The following is a 19,700-nucleotide window of genomic DNA, read 5'->3' on the forward strand; positions in this document are numbered from 1 at the left end:
GAGAAGCAGGGTAAGCAGGGGAGACAAGAAAGTGTTACTAACAAGCTACAGGTCAATAGCGAATAAGAATCTAAAAATCAGTGACAACAAGAGGGGGAGAGGCGAGAAGTTTGCGTACAAACTATGAGGAACAGGGATGATATCGTTAGCAGTGAGGGAGATAGGATGCGGAGATCCGCGAGTCTTACATCCTAGAGAGCACAAGCGGGAATGCAGTACAGGATCAGCAGTGTCGATACAAGGCTTAACCTATGTGGATAACAGACAATCTACAAGGTGATGTGAGTTATATCACTAAAGTGGCCGCAACAGAAGAGCGAGGTATGATAACCAACTTACCAACTGCAAGAAACGAGGTGAAAGTGGTAAGCAATTATCACATCGACGGCAAAGAGTGGTTGGCCAGATCAACTTACACGCTAAAAAGAGAGGTGAAGAGGTCAGCGTTGTGTGATCGCAGAACGGTTGACAGAGATATTCACTTACTTCCTACGAAACCGAGCAACCTAGAGGTCAGCAACTGCATTGCCGCTGAGCCGTTGTTGGTCTTGATCACTTACGGCCTACACAAAGAGAGATCCAGAGATCAGCAATGGCCTCATCGCAGAACCATTGTCGGTGGTGATCACTTACCCGCTACAAGACACAGCGATCCAAAGATCAGAAATTATCATATTGGAGGACCATGGTTGATCATGATCACTCACATCCTGCACACAACGATCTGGAGGTCAGCAATTGACTCATCACAGGACCATGGTTGATCATGATCACTTACAAACTGCGATCCAGAAGTCAGAGGTCAGCAATTACCGCGCCACGGAAGAAGGGTTGATCATGATCACTTACTGCCTACAACCCACAGCGACCAAGCGGTCAGCAGGTCAGCAATTGGCTTATGGCAAAACGGTGGTCGATCATGTTGACTTACTGTCTACAACCCAGCACGATCTAGTGGTCAGCAATTTCCTCATCGCAGAAACCGTGGTTTATCGTGATCATTTACCCGCTACAAGACACAGCGATCCAATGGTCAGCAATTGCTGGGTCCCAGGGCCGTGATGGGTAATGGCCACTTACTGCCTACAGGTCACAGAGATCCAAGGGTCAGGGATTGCCTCATCTCAGAACAGTTGTTGGTCATGATCACTTACGGCCTACACGTCACGGAGATCCAGAGGTCAGCAATTTCCTCATTGCAGAACCTTGGGTGATCATGATTACTTACGTACTGAAACACGGCGATCCAGAAGTCAGCAATTGCCCTATGGGAGAGCCGTGGTTGATCACGATTACTTACCGGCTACAACACACAGGGATCCAGAAGTCAGCAGTTATGATACCTCCTCGCAGAACCGAGGTTGGTCATGATAACTTACCCCCTATAACACCCAGAGATCCGGGGGTCAGCAGTTACTCGCCGCAGAGCCGTGGTTGATCATGATAACTTACCAACTGCCACACGCAACGATGCAGAGGTCAGAAATTGCCTCCTCGCCGAATCATGGCTGATCACGATAACTTACCCGCTACAACGCACAGCAATCCAGAGGTCAACAATTGCAGCGTCACAAAACCGGGGTGGCCATAATCACTTACAAACTATGACTCACAGTGATCAAGAGGTCACCAATTGCCTCATTGCAGAACTGTGGTTGATCATGATATCTTACCTCCTTTAACACGCAGAGATCCAGGGGGTCAGCAGTTGCCCCATCGTAAAACTGTGGTTAATCATGGTAACTTACCGACTGCCGCACACAATGATCTAGCGGTTAGCGGTTGCCACATCGCAGGTCCGTGGTTGATCACAATCACTTACTTCCTAGAACACACAGCGATCCAGATATCAGCAATTGCCTCCTCGCAGAACCGTGGTCGAGTACGATAACTTACCCCCTACAGCACACAGAGATCTAGAGGTCAGCAACTGCTGCGTCGCAAAACCGCGGTTGGCCATAATTACTTACAAACTATGACACAGTGATCCAGAGGTCAGCGATTGCCTCATTGCAGAACCGTGGTTGGTCATAACCACTTACGACCTGCAGGTCACCAGGGTCCAGAGGTCAGCAATTTCCTCATTGCAGAACCGTAGACCGTATTTGATCAGGATCACTTACGTGCTAGAACACACAGCGATCCAGATGTCAGGAATTGGCTCACCGCAGGACCGAGGTTGGTCATGATCGCTTACTTTCTAGAACACAGCAATCCAGAGGTCAGTCAGTAATTACCTCATCCAAAGACCGCAGTTGATCATGATCACTTACAAACTACGACAAACAGAGTTACAGGAGTCAGTGATTGCCTCATTGAAGGACCGTGGTTGATCGCGATCACCTACTTCCTACAACCCGCAACGATCCAGTGGTCAGCAATTATCTCCTTGAAGAATCGCGGTTGGTTACGATAACTTACCCGCTACAACACACAGCGATCCAGAGGTCAACATCGCCCCCTCGACGAAACGGGGCTTATCGTTATCACCTACAAACTACAACTCAAAGTAGCCCCGAGATCAGCAATTGCCTCATTGCTGGACCATGGTTGATTATGATAACTTACTGCCTACCACTCAAAGAGATCCAGAGGTCAGAAATCGCCTCATCCCGGACCCGCGGTTGATCACTCACTGCCTACAGCTCACAGAGATTCAAAGGTCAGCAATTGCCTCGTCATAGATTCGCAGTTGGTCACTTGCCAGCTACAACGCACCCCGATCCCGAGGTCAGCAATTTCCTGACCGCAGAACCCTGGCCGATCATATCGCGTACCCGCTACAACACATAGCGGTCAAGAGGTCAGCAGATGCCTCATCACAGAACCGTGATTTATTATGATCACCTACTGTCTATGACTCACAGCGATCCAGAGGTCAGCAATTGCTTCATCACGGCGGGGCGATTGACCTTGATCACTTACCCCCTTCAACACACAACAATCCAGAGGTCAACAATTTCCTCATCGCATTGCCGTGGTTCATCATGGCCACTTACTGCCTAGAACACACCAGTGACCTTGGGGTCAGCAATTGCACCGTCGCAGAACCACGGTTGATAATAATCACGTACCTTCTATGACACACATCAATTATGAAGTCAGCAATTGCCTTGCCCCAAAACCGTAGCAGATCATGTTCACTTACCAACTACAACACACCGATAACCACTGATCAGCAATAATTCTATACCAGGAACGTTGTTCATCCTATTCGCTTACATCCTATAACGTACGGCGAGCAAGGGACCTCAGCGCTTGCCCCACTCCAGCATTGTGATTGGTCCTGACTACTTACTTCCTGAAACATATCCCGTGCTTCCGTCACCAACTGCCATGATCTAAAAATTCCCCCGAGTGTTTTACATACTAGCTTCACCACCCCAAAAACCGCCAATCAGCTATGACTTATTTGATCTAATCATTGACCACTCACCTCCTTCTCACACTTGCAGTTCAGCACACCCTATTATGTTACCCAATTGTTTTGAGCTATCGGACTCAACTCACACTCTGCTCTCCTTGGTTAATCCGTAATTAGTCATTATCCTTATTCGCTGTCTCCTCTGTAGTCACTTCACGTACTCTCTACCGCTCCGAACCCGGGTCAGTCACACCGCCCTGACGACGAGACGCGATCATGGAGTTCAATTTACCTTCTGCAATGCAACATGTCCTCAATCAACTTTCACTCCCTGTCAGCACAGTGAACCCACATACCGTCTGCAAAACCAATTGTGTTCGCTATCAGCCATGTGCTAGCCCCTTCATACTATGGGGAATCTTCACATTCAAGACGTTAACCTCCTTCCCGTCTATACAGACAACAACATTCCTCTCCACGAGCATCTTGGCTATATTCTTATGCCTCCGGAGAGCTGCCGCATTTAACGCCGTGCCATAATCTTCTGATTTAACTAGTGATGGCCACGAGCATGCTCGAGCAGATTATGGGGGTACCGCTCGAGCATAATCTGCTCGAGGGACCCCTATGCTCGAATGCTCGAACAATTGATCGAGTATGCTCGAGTGCTCGAGCATCAACACTGCTCGAGCATGATCGATCCTAGTCGATTATGCTCGAGTCTAGTCGATAATCGACACATGTCTTTCCATCATCTTGTCTACCCATCAAAGAAACAAAAAAAGTAAACATTCTGTGTTATTTCCAAACAAAAGAAATGGTCCACAAAGACTTCTTTCATTTCCGTAGCATCTATGCTTTCCATCCTCATATCTGTGCATCAATAAAACATCTTTCATAAACTCTGTGCTTTCATAAAACAAAAGAAAAAAAAGAAACAGTAGCATGCTGAGTAGCATTTCTAACAACTATTACAAGATCTGTGAATCTTCCATCTCTTCGATATCTGCAACACTCTCATCATCATCGGCCTCATAATCTGCCTCCTCTCCTAGCAATTCTTCCTCTAGCTCCTCCTTCTCATAGTCAACAATACCCAACCATGCCTTCGTAAGCATGAGGAGTCTGACTGAATTAGCCTCCAACCGATTCCGTTTTTTTTGTAACAATATCACCGGCCATGGAAAACGCTTGCTCAGATGGGACACTACACAAACTTTTAGTACAAAGGCTGAGGCTATTAGAGAAGGTTTATATGAACATACCTTGTTGCAGGAACGGAGAGGTAATCGCGTGCCATCAAGGCAAGATTTGGTAGCCGCTGTTCATGAAGCTTCCAGCATTGAATAATATCGATATTCCGGTCAACCCTTGGCTCGCGTAAGTAAATTTCCACTTGCGATTCCACAAGATCATCATCTAGTTCATCGTTATTGGTACCAAAGATTAAGTCTTCATACAGAGTGCTGATTTGGATAGGATCGTGGGTATTGGGTCTAGTTTGTGGTGTTTCTCTCTGCCGCACAGATTCAGTAAACCTACTTGCTGGGGTTCGGGTTAGGAGTCGAGTATAGCATTGATTGAAAACGCATATAAACTGTTCTTTCGCGTTCTGGATCCAGTCCTGTTCCCAATCTAAATGCCGAAAGAGTTGGAGCTTCATACGTGGGTCAAGAATTGTGGCAATAACCTGCCCCGTATGTAATTCTGTTTTTACCCAGTTTGTTCAGCTTTCGGTATGCATCATCTGCTGCAGTCCAAATTATATAACCGGAGGAGTCGGGATCAAGGTCAATAGAAGCAGCGCGTTCATCCTCGATTAGGTCATGCAAACGATTTTGCAGAAACTGGTAGTATGGAAGCTGGGAGCTTAGTGTTGGATATGAGGAACCACTCGCAAATTTAGTTGCCTCAACAAAAATACCAAGTATTTTCTCTAATAGCATTAAGGTAGACCAATCATTCGGTGTAAGTGTAAGGGAATTTCGGGCTTTACTGAACTTGCGCGTATTGTCGATAGTGAGGAGACGTTTAAGGTCTGGCTGGAGGTATAACGCGCGCTGAATCATCTTATGTGTTGAATTCCATCGTACACAAACATCAAGGACTCGAACTAGTCAATTTAGCCCCTTTCGCCATACATCATCCTGAAGTGTCTTCCAGAGAATTTTTGATGATCGTATTTTTGCCAGGATTCGACGAAGCTTCCGTAGGGTTGTTGCTGGGTCAACGTCACGGTTGTTGCCAAGCTCTTGTAGGTCATCACTCTCTAAATCCACTTCTGCCTCCGTTGCTTCTGACTTCAATGTCTGAAGCACGGTCTGTGCAAATAGGTTTAATACATGTGCCAAACACCGTATTTGCCCATCCTCTTGTGACCATTCCTTTATTTCCAACTCTAAATCCATAAAAATACCATCATTGACAGAGGCGTTATCCGCCGTTATGCAGTGAATCGACTCCTGAATACGGTACATATTTAATACCTTAACTGTAACATCCGACATATTGCCTGCGGTATGGGAGCCATGCAATCGTTCAAATCCAATCAGGGTATTGCATCTTTCATACCTTATATCCATCCAGTGTGCTGTGATGGCCAAAAATGGAAGCTTGTTTGAAGACGTCCAGGCATCGAGGGTGAGGTTAATTTTTGCACCGCTCGAGATATGTTCTTGCAGGCGAAGGCGTAAACTCTTAAATAGTTCTTTATATAGAACTTGCTGGATATCGCGTTTGAGGGTTTGGCGGGAGATTGGAGTAGCCCTCCCATTGCAGTATGTCAATAGAGTGCGGAAGGCAGTACTTTCAACTAACCTAAAGCTGGAGTTTGTTTCGACAATCATTACAGCAAGTAGTTTCCTATACTGAGTAATATCAAAATACTCCCCAGGGGCTTGGGCACCACTGGTTTGCTTAGCAAGTGTGAAAGGACTAAGTTCGGATCCTGTTCGAAATGTGGTACTCTGCTTTCCCTTTAGACGACTAACTGCACTCTTATAGTCGCTTTCCCGAGATGGAAGTCTTGGATGATGAGTACGGAAGTGGTTTAGAAAGGCGGAGGTAGTGGTATATTTTGGGGCATATGGGCCCCAACTATGGCGGCAGTGACAGCAATAAACCATATGTCGTCCCGAGTCGTCATTCATTGTTTCACAGATGATTAAACGCTTTTCGTATAGGTAGCTATTGAATGGCAATTCCTCCTTGCCACTAATTGTGCGATCATTAACCAAGTCTCCTATTTACAGTTACAAGACCAATTGTCAGTAGTTTAATATTGACACCGGGGTTCCTGATAATTCCTACCCCACTTGCCGCTCAAGGTGTCACGAAAATCCATGACAGAGCCTGAGTCATTTGCGCTATTTACTTCACTCGGAGAGTCGGATTGTGTTTCAGTTACTTGCCAAGGGGCGGGGGATGATGCGAGCGATGAGGACATTTTGAGATAGCAAAGTTGTAACCGATAAAGGTTCAAGAATCAGTGGTTGAGGGTTGTGCGGAGGATAGTGTATTGAGTGTGCGGGGTAGATGGTGTCTATATCAATACATGATAATATCACATGATTACCAAGACAGATATATATAGAAGTAATCGAGCAGTGGTACTGCTTGAGCAACTCGAGCAGATTATGAGGGTCCTGCTCGAGCATGCTCTGCTCGTGGCCAACACTAGATTTAACATTCAAATCTCCTCCTTCTTCCAATATCCGCTTCACTATTACCTCCTGCCCAAGCCACGATGCTATCATCAAATGTGTAAAATCGTAGGGGAACAGATCACCCATGAAAGCGTACTCCTTGCGTTTTCCCCAGAACACCTTAAGCCATGTTAGAAACCTATTAGATCCGCGTTCGCAAATTCTCCGAGTAAGTTCAAATAACTCCATCTGCTGATCTTTGGAATCTCGAAAGTGGCTAGGCCAATAGTTAGCTGCGTAATTAAGGAGGGGGTGTTCTAGGATCAAATCATATTCTGCTTCCCCCCAAGGACGAAAGATTTGAGCATCCGATACTGGGTTGTTTTCAAAATCTTCTAACGAAAGATAAGAGATACAAATCTCAGCCATTAGAAAGTTGGAATCCGTGGAACACAAGGTGTACTGCCAGTTTCCCTGACCGGCCAAAGATCCCTTAACGAGGAACTCCCTCGCGGTCTGGTGAACAAGGTAGACCCTCTTGTCAATAACCCGCACAGAAAGGCCGCACAAATTTTTCACAATCTTTCCGAAGCCAGGGGACAAATCTCCGAGCTCCTTCTTACTTGCGTGGTACCGCCTGATTCTGAATGCAACATGCATCTCCCGGAGCGTAAGAGGCCTTGCAGCTGCAACCACGATATTCAGAATTCGTCTGGCTTTGACCGGGTCTGGGCTTTTATCGAGAATCTTGGTGTAAAATTGTGCTAGATCATGCGGTGTGGTGGTGATAATGTTTGTAAACTCCTGCGGAGAGTCATCAGGACAAGCTTTCAGAATCCCTAGAACGAGAGAAACCCAAAGGAATGTCCGGTCGGCGGATGTCTCCAGTAGATCTCGTAAGTATTCCAATTCTCCGACCTGCCCCCAGTGCGACTCAAGTTTTTTGATTCCTTCACCGATGACACGAGTAACATCAGCATTAATAGCGCTGACCTCCTCCTCCCCCCTCAGCCGGATTGTCGTTGTCGGGGAGCCAAGCTCGACCTCGACTCTGTGGTACGGACGACTCGTAACAAAGAACTTTAATGGTAGAATGATATCGGAAGATGGTGATTCCCGGAGACCGGTGATGAGGTGGATAAGCGGAGTTATGGTCAGTTCGTCGCACTCGTCCAAGGCATCCACCACACAAATCACATTGCCACACCCCCCATTAGTCGTCGCTTTGACCAAAATATCCCACAATGTATCCACCTCCTCCACAAACCTGCCGCCTTTAGCCCTGAACGCACACTCGGCATAAACGTAGAGATTGGGTCTCTGCACAAAAAGCTGGTGTAGGAGGGCACGAAGAGCAAATGTTGTACTCCTCTGTTCTCCGCTGCCGTCCTTAAAAAAAAAGTAGCAAACGACGGCGTCGGGTTGGGTCTTGAGATGTCCCACCAGGAATCTGGCGATGACGGATTTTCCGCACCCCGGATCTGCGGATAGCCAGAGGAGACTGGAAGTTTTATTCTCCAACCACTCCTTATACTTTGCATGATCCGTAACCCAGGTGCACGTCCCTTTGACTGGCTTCGGAACACGGTTTCTATAAGACTCGTATCCAGATCCGGGAGGGTATAGGTATTGCATAATCTTGCTGTATTTCTTGAACACTTTGCCGTCCCCAAAGTTGTAATAATTATTCGTGGCACTGCAGCCGAAGGTGTTATTATTACCAACATTTCTGCTATAGTCACCTTGAACATATCTGTTTGTAGTGGAACCAGAACGACAGTAGTTAGCATTGACGGTAGTCGATAGAACTGAAAGCCAACCCAAGCGGCACTCGAGGGACCTACCGTGACAACAGATTGCCCATCTCACTGATCGATTGATTGTTGAATTGCAAGAAGTTTGGTTTTGTCGAGCTCGGCGTAGGAATTGAACGCGCCCTTTGATACTCGTAACGACGATTTTTCCGCCAGGTGAGGAAGAATAGAGGAAGGGAAGCGGTTGGGATTCTGGAGTCTGGAGACTACCCTGCTCACCAAGGAGAAAAATCCGTTGTGTGGAACCCGGCGGCTCAGCCTACCCCTCCTCGCCATACATAAGATGCTTACAATTAAAATTTGCAGGGAGGATTAAAAATAAAAGTATGATAATTCAGTTTACTAGAGCAATACTCATACTACGAATAGGAAGTATTTAAATTTACTATTGGCTTATAGTTACCTAAATAGTCCTCTAATCATTCATATCATAATATCTGATGATAGTAACACTACAGCTGATCGAATGCCGAACTGACGGGGGGGGGCGTCACTGTTGTTGAAAAATACCGTAATCCAGACCCGGATCCATATCATATTACCTGGCCAACTCGATATAGCCAAACACAATATCTAGAACAGAATAGATCTCGGTGCGCACCACCCCAACCTACGAGTGCTCATGTATCGACGACTTTTCGCCACCTCACCTGTGCTATCGTAAATCATGTTGCGAAGTCTAGGGATCAAATATTGTGTAATCGGCGATTGGAGAGTGGAGAGAGGGGAGGCACATCTGGCGAGAGAGCAAGAGCGAGAATAGCGAGAATAGCATTGCAGGTTTCACTGGCAGTGGTGCACAGAAGTACATCCCGGTATAATTTTATTCTCTTCCCCCGCACACAAAATGCATATTCACAACCAATCATTTACGCCCTTCTTAGCTGCATACCCGTGCATATGCCGGTGCTATTGCATCTGAGTACGGGTAAATTATCCCCACATTCCCACGGATAAGGCAAGCACATGTTTTTTCAGCGCTAGGCCATATGGAGCTAGTGTGGTAAACCCCATGCCGTTACACAAATGTCCATAACTCGATTACGAGTACCATACTTGCACAATACAAGTACAGTAGTCTACCCAAGTACGGAGGTAATTTAAAGCTCATAAGTTTTGTGTATTACACTACGGTAGCGGCCCTCACAACACCCACTGCTAGTGTAACATACGAGACCTAGAGAAAAACGACATGGCACCAAGAAGGAATTATTATCCTGTATAGCCGTCAGGGTTTGTTGCCCCACAGGAGATCTCACGGGGGAAGGAGCCTATAACATACGGTATGACCAGCGCCAAGCCAATTCTCTATACTTGTATCCGTCCGGAGATTTTACAAATTGCCCGTACGAGATGAAGGGATTGTTTTGTCTGCAGGCCACTTTTGCGGTCCGGATCAGATTTGGCTACGGCCACACTTCCGAGAATAGCAGGTGCGCATAGAGGGGTGGGAAGAAATGCCACTCGTAGGGGACCTTAAAGAGATGTGTGAAATGAGGGAGGGGGGAAGAACCGAGGGGAAGGAAGGACGGGAGTGTCGAGTGAAGCGGGAGATGAGGCGTGTTGAGAGAATTATTGAAATTGAGGATAGATAGAGAGTGGAGTGCAGTTAAAGCTCTTGAAACCCATTTTTCCCCTATTAAGCTCGGAAGCCAGGAACAAGGGCCCCCGAGAAAGTGTTAGCACTTTTCTAACACGATACAAGACCAGTCCATTAGATGAGTTGGAACCCGGTACCGGCAATGCTAGAGTTGGTGGAAGATGCTGTAGAGAGTTGTGGTCGATCGTAGGGGGGTAGTGGTGTTGTAAGTGGTTTCCCCCGTTCTGGGATTATCGCAATCCATAGAAATTCTCCATGCACCTCTTGCCGTTGTTATGACGGGAGTACACAAGGAAATAAGGACAAGGGCGGAGGCAAAGGGGGTAAACGTGATGTTCCATGGAATCACTAGTATGACCTCATATACGTTTCTATCTTTGCCGATGCTGGAAGGTGTTCGAGGTTTCTACTGGCACGATATGCTTTCAGATGCAGCTACCTGCTCCTCTTGCCCAGCTACGCAATTCGTATTTTTCTTTTTCTTTTTCTTTTTCGTCACCCGATCTCCAAGAAAACCTTATCAATCTCGCAACTCACGTTAGGAGAAATGATAACTAAACCTTGCAAGTGCCCCTCCACTAGTAACCTCAGAGTATGTTAATGGACCCAAGGTATTTAGCTCCGGATTTGAAAAACAATTCTGGAGTAGAAAGACCCTGGTGTGTGTAACATCTTTCCTGCCTTCAAAACCGACAAATCATCTCAAAGCTCGGCACTCGAAAATGCTTCTAGCGGCGCCGCGTCGCTCAGTTATTGATCGATCCTTAAATACAAGAGGTTAAGTCTTGTGGACGAGGAATTGGATGGGGTTGTTCGGCGTTCCAAAAAATTATCCTCAACAAGGTGAGGAGAATGGAAGAAACAGAATGGTGGGGCCAGGAGGCGACCCATACCCAGATTCGAGAGTGCAAGGTACAAGTACCGCGCGTGAACTGCTATCGCAGGTACACCCGCGATACTCGATTGTTAATATTATAGTATCATACAAGTATCAGCGCCTGCGGAAGTTAACTTTTCATCTACCGCTAATCTATAGGCACCGTCTCTATTCAAACCCCACCAATAAATGTACAAGTATTTCCCTGCGTGTCGGAATGCCCATACAAAATCGACCCCCTGTTTCCGGGTACTTGTACAGTACTGTACGAGTACTAGTACTTCTTGCCTGGTACGAGTAGTGCCGGTACTGTATCGTACTCGTACAGTACAAGTACGGCCCGTGGTAAAAAAAAAATCGGAAAATGTGGAAATGAAATCTTGGAAACACGATTGCTCAATTGGCTTGGGCACACTAAATTGTCCAGTCAAACCCCCGAAAAACATTTTCGTAATTTTCCAATTTTTCCCACGGCGGGATGTACGAGCACTGTACTCGAGTACAGCACAACCGCGCCGAAGGTTCTACTCCCCACGGTCCAAGCCTTGCTTTGGCTGTTTGACCGAGAACACTGGCACGACTAACCATAATCTGCATTTTCTGTTGAGAATCATGGATGCTGGTCGGCATGCTCACAAAGCTGGCTGGCTGCGCATAAAGCTGAGCGTCTTTATATTCACCGGTCATTGACGCCGTTCTTCGTTGGCTCGGTCACGCTTCGTCTCTGCTGTTTGTGGTTCCTCTCCGTTCGTTCGCTCGCTCGCCATATCTCATGCGTAGGAGAAATCCCTAGAAGTCGCACGGCAGTGTCAAAGAGACGGAGAGGATCGTAGTGAGCCTAGTAGATGCTACGAACTGGGGGGGATTTTTTTTAAGAGAGAGAGAAGCTATCCCCACGCCAGCGCGGGAATGCGCATGAGGGATGGGGGACTTGCGGGGACGTATACGGAACAGTGAAGAAGTGAGGGCATGTGTAGTGAGCGGTGGAAGGATATCGGGGTAGCTTTTGTCATGGTCCATGTCTTTACTGTTAGTTGAGTTAGTGATAAGTTGCGAGCATTGAGAGTGTCAGGAATGAGAGAACTTTCCTTTTTTTTTCCAAAACAGAGTTTCATAGTTGCCCTAACTGACCAAGAACCATTTAGTTTCGTTTCGCCGTTTCGCCGTTTCGCAGGTTTGCCACCGTTTCGAAAACCACTGCTGTGTAAAATCTTCTTATTCGCGGCCCCTTGTTAAGTGCAATGTTGATTGACACCACTACCGTATTCGCTTCCTCACCATACCAGGATAGAACAGTGCAGATGGCCCGTTGAAACTCAGTGCGCTAGAACCTCTTCCGGGTTAGCTGTTTCACGAGTAGTGTGAGAGCGGGACTAGCACGGAGGAAGATGGTTTGCATTTCCGGAACTTGACGAGGTTATCCCATGAATTGAATGTTCAAAAACCAGACGCATGGCGGGGTCACCACATGGGGAGATTTGGGAGAGGCGGAACAGGCGAAGGACCGAAACGAAACTACGCTTAGTAAGACTAAGAGCACTCATCGCTCACAACGTGACTTAAGGAGAAGAGTGGGGAAGTTCTTTATTCAACGCACTCAACAACGCGCCCGATCATCCTGCACGGCTAACTAAAAAAACAGCAAAGATGGAGCCTATAAATCAATCGCGATATGATCGTCCTCCACGCTTCCACCGATTACGACATATCTCCATTCACTTCCACCCAACTTCCACCCAAGACTCTTTTTTCTGCGTTCTCTCCCATGCAAGCAGAAGAAAAGATTGGCACCGCAAAGATTCCCACGGTTTATCACCTCACCTCCGCACAATCACTTGAACTCTTCCGTCCTCCTTCAGCTGGGATGGTGTTTCCCTTCCACGGGTGCGCTTCTCCAAAGCACATCGCCGAAACCACCATCTGAACAAACGAAAAACAACAGAACGAACTTCCTGCGATGTATCAGCCAATTCAGAGCATATCGATGATGTTCAGAACATTAAATGGCTTCCAAACACGCCGGACAGGCCCTGAGCATCACGAACCACCACGAACACTTTCCGCACATGTCGCACCGCTCCCGAGCATGTCGAACAGTATCGACGATTTCCAACAAGCCCCCCGCCTTCCACAACAGATTCCAATATCTCCAACCACCTACTCCCCCCACCAATTCCTTGGTCCGACGCTGGCTGTGTCCCCGCTGTACATAGTCAATCCCAAAGTAGGCACCACTAAGGTCGCCAAGTCATTCATAAACTCATGACCAAAGCTCCTCCTCCGTGGACAGCCCCGATGGACTTACAAGACTACTATGTCCCTGCCTACCCCAGAACTCGCTTCCTAGGCACGGGTCTGGACAAACTAGACATCAAAGCCATGCATATCAAAATGCATTAGTGCAGCTAGTAGGTAGAAAGAAAGTCCTGGCTCTCCTGATTTCGCAGCAAACGTATCATACCTTATTAGAGGCGTATCAGCAGCTTCCGATACAAATAAAAATATATTGCTGATTATATCAGAGCAGAGGGATCATGGGAATTTATCATCCAACAAAAAAAAAAAAAAACAATTTGTGATTATAAATTAAGGAAATGTCCAGAATCTTTGAGGGATTTCGGTTGTTTAATAAGGGCTGCTTCCAGTATGTACGAGAGATTCATGTGAAATATACACTAAGTTATGTTTTATAAGAATATTATTATGAGATTTGACAGTATTTCGTCCTACAATACACACCCACCTCTGGTATAGAGAGCCACTTCCTCAACAATCAAGCAAAAAGGTACAAAGAAATCTTTTAAGATAGCAGAAACACTTGTTTATTCTGTTTAACCCCCCGCCAATGTTATCTTAGGCCATTTGTGCTAGATTCACTTATTTGAATGTTGCCAAATCAACTTCTCCATGCCGGAGGATCAAACCTTTCAATGGGTCCGGGTTCCATCAGGCTAATCAAGGTTCCTCTCTTGCCTGGTTTATCATATTGCGCCGGGTGTCACTTCCTGGTGTCTGGTCCCACTGTTCCAAACAGTCTGGGGCCTTATGGGAACCGGAAGGGGAGTAGGGAGACTTCGGGGGAGCCGCGCTTGGCAGAATGATGGAGCGCCGTATGAAATAGGTCGAGTTGTGTTGTGCGGCGGACTGTAGGATTCCGCGATGGCTGCTAGACCCTATCTACGGAGGTTTGACAATACCGGGCACCATAGACGGGGACTATGGTCCAATAAAATATACCCAGCTAAACTCACCAACGAACCAATATGTGTCCTAAAGAGCATTACAACAAAGGAAGCCAACTCACCAGCACTGGCTATCCCGCAGCACTCCTGAATCGAGGAGAGCACCCACGGGGCCCCCCAGTAACATAAAGCCGAAGTCTCAGCGCAGATACCTGCAAGCAAGAGAAGGGAAACCCAACTCCGGGGCTGAATCCCACCTCGTAGTCGGTTGAGGCCATAGGGAGGTGAGAGAGACTTTAGGGGTTGGCAGGAAGTCCATAATGGGCGGTATTTGGACCATAGGATTTATGATATGCAAGACAATATTGTGGGCTCCTGGAAACATAGTGGGTGATAGTCCAGTGCTCTCAATTAATTTCTTGGATTAATGGATGACCGGGAAGTACTCGTACAGAGTGGATCACAGTGAAGTCAAATAGACCACGAGGAATCTAGCGTATCTATCCAAATTCCCTACCAATACCTCCGTTAGTGTACCACCGGAGCCCGGGAACACAAATCACCCGGTGGGACCAATACTGGCAAGCGAGTGGCCAGCATTGAAGATAGATAATCTACAGATGAGGAGTCCATCCAGCCCTGCCAAAGTGAGAGTAAGCTGGGCTATCTAAACCCGAATTTGCCAAAACCTGCGGACTCCATGGATATTCCTACCCGGCGGCGGCGGCATATGCCATGCGGTCCACAAACACCCTGTAAATGGTCGAGTTAGCGGATATCAGAAGACTTCTTCTTCCAGCACTGGACCGAAACATACCACGGGGAAAATTCAAAGACATTCCAATAGTTTCAAGGCATTTGGGGATGCCGGAAAACCCCCCCTATAATATCACTCGGTATATTCCTATCGTGTTGACGGATTGTTCCCACGATCGGTTGATGTCGGGTTATCGAGCTATTTTATCTCACCACCCCACTCGAACGCCCCCGCGCGTTCCAAATCCCTAATACGTTTCCTTGCGTCCTCTTCTCCACTAGGTATTTCTACAAACACTTTTCGCCCTGGTCGTTCCGCATAGCAAACCATTTCTCCCTTCCTTAGTCCTGATTACCAGGTTAGGTGCGCGAGAATTCAAGTCTGCACTCCAGAGTTCCCCACAGTTCCGCACCAAGCGGCCATTTAACACCCTGGGCCATGAGCTATTGTGATGGAGATAACATATAACGCCAGTATAATCATGTAGGGTCAGGTGCTGTTGGTGCGTACGTTCGTGCTCCGCCCAATCTAAGTCAATATATATACAATTCCCTGATAATATTGTGTGAAAATCAGAGCAATCATGCACGGTCACCCGGAAACCTGCAGATATCATACCTGCAGTCCAGCTAGGAACCCAAAATTTGAGTCGAGCTTAAATTGCATCTTGTTCAATTATTCACCCTACCGACAATTGTAATGCTAAGAAATACATGCATAATGCACAAACATCCGGGTCTAGCATGGCCATTAGATTTCGATATTCGTTCTTGCATCAGTCCCCATTCCCAATCCAAACACCCAATCCGCAATACCAACCATCATTCCTGAAATACTAGACCGGCAATACTGGTTTAACAGACCCCGGCTAGGCTATGCCAGATGGGCTCCAGAAGCTGGGATACAGCTAGTTATACTGTTGAACGTTGGTAGATGCGGGCGACCCTCTTATTGCGTTATGGGCGATAGATGTTAGCGGGGTTGGGGGAATATGGCGTGGTGTTTATGTTGTCCCCTCAGTTGACTCACCGCGTAGCTCAGAAACGCAACACTGCAACACTATTCCATCAATATGTGCCTCACCATAAAGGAATCATGTCGAATCGACCAATTCGATCTAGCCCCCTATTCATTTACAACTATTTTGCCTCCCCATCACTATCATCAGCGGCCCCATTCTTCCCCTTTCAACCCCATCTTTCCCAAACTGTAAAGTTATCCAAACTCCCAGTCACCGCCTCCGGCGGCTCAATTGCGCGAGCCTCTTTCAAAGGGTAGGCAGCATCAATACACTTTCTCACTAATGCCGGATACTCCCATCCAAATTCTCTAGCAGCCATAGCGCAGAGACTATCCTGGCTATCACGACCTGGGCGACCGGTGCCGGTGAGATTCTGGACGTATTAACTCACAAATCAGATCACAAAAAAAAAGAGGGGTTAATTTGGAGGGGTGGGGGGTACAGGTTTAGGATTGACGTCAAACAGAAAGAATTTTCCGCCATTCTCGTCCTTCCTGCGAATGTCAATCCTAGTAATGCTAGTAAGCTTGAGTAACTCTGCAGCCTTTTGGCACTCTATCTTAGCAGCTCGATGCCACAAATCTTCCTCCCCCACGGGCAAGACAGTAGAATTAGTGGTAACAGGTACGTGCCCGTTCCACGGCATCACTCCGGCAACCTGACCGAATCGCTGCACGATCGGCAAGGCGACAAACCTCCCCTGGCCATCGGGCACGACGGTCACGGTCCCCTCCTCTCCTTCCAAAAACTCCTCTATGAGGAGGACATCGTAGGTCTTGAAAAGGTCATCAAGGGTATCCAACATGCTGACAAACCCATCTATCAATTGCACCCCCTCACTGCCCCTGCCACGGACGGGTTTGACGATGACGGGATATGGGAGATCGTATATCAGCTGGCTCAACAGCTCGATAGACCGCCCCGAGTCGCCTTCCAATAGCCAGCTCTTTGGTATGGAAAATCCGTGGCGTTGGAGCAGCTTGTTCGTGAAAGCCTTATCGTCAACAGCATGTACCACTCTTGGTGGGTTCGCGATTAGCTTTGTGCTGGGCGGGAGGGAGACGGTGGTGAGCGGATGATCAGCAAACAGACAGGTGTTTGCCCAGATGGTGTTTGCTCCCGCGGCTATAGCAGCTAGGATACCACGTCGGGTATCCGGGAACGACCAGTCGATCTCGGTAGCCGGGTTTGGATGAGGTTGCGGAGTTATTATGTTTGTGTTTGGGTCGTTTAGTGAATGTACTGCGTAGGCGATGTCCGCGCATGCGTCTCTGTAACCTGATTTTGTATGCGTCAGTCGGTGGATTGTAAACGCAGGGTGTGTGCTGTGCGGGAGGGGAGGAGGAGAAACCCCCGGGCTTTGGTGGTTTGAATGAGCCATTGATAACGGGTGGTGGAAGCGTTTGGTGGAGTATCGCGATGCTAGTCATGTACGGGCGTGTGTTTGTGCTAAAACGCAAGGGAATAAGGGGGTGCAAGAGGCGGCTGCGAGTCATAATGCTAAGCATTGTTGCGTTATGCCTGGTTGATGATGATATCAGTGGGTCAACCGGTTGGTTCTTCCCCAGTGGTGGAGTGGGTGTGGGGTTGAGTTGGGGTTGAGTTGGTTGAGGTGAGAAAGGCGATCTGCTAATATAAGTGTGGCTGAATGTCGGGTAAACTACACCGCCAACCGGGACCACGGGCAAGCGAATCGCGTGGTTAATTTAAATACTAGAGTATCGTACCGGTAGCGGACAAGTGCATTGCAGCTGGGTAAGGTACAGTACTGTACTCGTAGAGTGCGATTGTGATAAGCGAAGTCACGTGCCAACGTATCCTCTTACTCTATTCCGCCTTCTCCCTTCTCCTATCACCCTCCAGCCTTCGCTTCTCGTCTAATCAACAAATGCACCTGTACTTTACTCGAGGTACTCGTAAATACCATATATGTGTTACACCTTCGAACCCAATATCTGTCTTGCCTTTGGCGGCGGCAGCCGTAGTGGCAGGTGGTGCAGGACCTCGGCAGGGACTTGCATGAATACTGCAGTGGTTGGTGGTGTGTGTCTTGGATTGATCTAATTGATTGATGGTTAGATAGCGGCCGATATTTATGATAACTCGCTGTTCCTTGTGTTACCAATATGGAACTGAACCATAACACCGTATTATTTCGCAAATAATAAATGGGTATGCATGAGAACTATGAGATTTGAACGATTGATTTCAACGACTTAGTGAGTCTATGACATCAACTTCTAAAATTTTTGTGAACTACGAGTAGACGGTGGTGTCGGCCAATGTCACGTTGCAACAAGGTCAGAACACTGAAGTTTTGCTAAGCACAGTCCGAGCACAAAACTTGGTGTGGGTCGAGAAGTTTTCGCCAATTTTCCGTAAACAAAAGCATAAACACAAACCCTTCACGACCGCCTTATTTGAGAGCTGTTCTTAAGACTGCAAATTTGAGCCACCGAGCGCTATCGCAGATGTAGAAAGGTACGGTAGTACCATTGCTGTGGTGATAAGGAAAATTCAAGCTAGGACTGTCGTAGTACGAAAAACCTCCCTAATAGAACTAGGTTACATGGGGGTTGACTGATTGGGTTCTCCAGGGACCAAGCACCACTTATATCTCATATCATAGTTCTCATGCACGCCGAGTCCGGGCTTGTACGTTATTTGCGAAATAATACGATAGTATCACAAGAACGCTGCCCGTTGAGGGGTTGGTTGTTGTGAACCTCGTCCAGCTAGTCTAATCATAGCTTCGCCTGGGATCCTCACCTTCATGCCGTCAGTACTACTATGAGACTCTGGTACGGGTCCGTACTGAAAAACGAAATCGTGGGTCCCCAATCTATTTCACACAAAAGGGTTACTTATTACCACAAAAACAACACCTTACTTCCAGAGTACCCCAATATGTAGGGGTTCAACTCTTTCTTAGCACAAAGAAATATGCAAAGGTTTAGGTAATATGCACTCAGGTGGATCAAGTATAGCTTGTAAGCAGTATATAGAGTAGAGAGTTCAAAGTAACTAAATCGCACAAGAAATAAAAATAATAAACACAATTCGCGAAATCCAAGTCTTAGTGATGCAGGGATGTTGCTTGTTCAACCAATCACTGATAATATTCCCAAGGTGTTTCCCACCTCCTCTTATATAAGTTTAAGGTGTGTGAAAAAACACAGTCCTGTAAAAACTGTTCCTCCACGATACTTTACACAACAGTTACACTCTCGCCAACTCTGATTACTTTCAGGAACTCTAACTGAAAGCAATAGTATATGGTTCCAGAAGACTAGAAGTTGACCCACTTTTCACATAAAAAATGTGACAATTTTGAGAGTAACAGCAACTGTAATACTTGTTTTTTTGTCTTGGCATGACATCTTTTTCTTATTGCCAAGAGGTTTAAACTATAAAAATAAAAAATAAACTCCCCTTACCCTA

At 47.0% G+C, this 19,700-nt stretch overlaps 1 protein-coding gene across 1 annotated transcript; it reads right to left on the reverse strand.

Moving 5' to 3' along the window:
• Positions 1–16,425: 16,425 nt before the first annotated feature.
• GSTUM_00008416001 (uncharacterized protein) lies at positions 16,426–17,640 on the reverse strand (the record flags this gene model as incomplete). The annotated part of the gene is made up of 2 exons (XM_002840024.1): positions 16,426–16,632; positions 16,702–17,640. 2 exons carry the CDS (start codon positions 17,638–17,640, stop codon positions 16,426–16,428), a joined length of 1,146 nt encoding a protein of 381 aa, XP_002840070.1.
• Positions 17,641–19,700: the final 2,060 nt, after the last annotated feature.

Source organism: Tuber melanosporum (genome assembly GCF_000151645.1).
Source record: "Tuber melanosporum whole genome shotgun sequence assembly, scaffold_46, strain Mel28".
NCBI lineage: Eukaryota > Fungi > Ascomycota > Pezizomycetes > Pezizales > Tuberaceae > Tuber > Tuber melanosporum.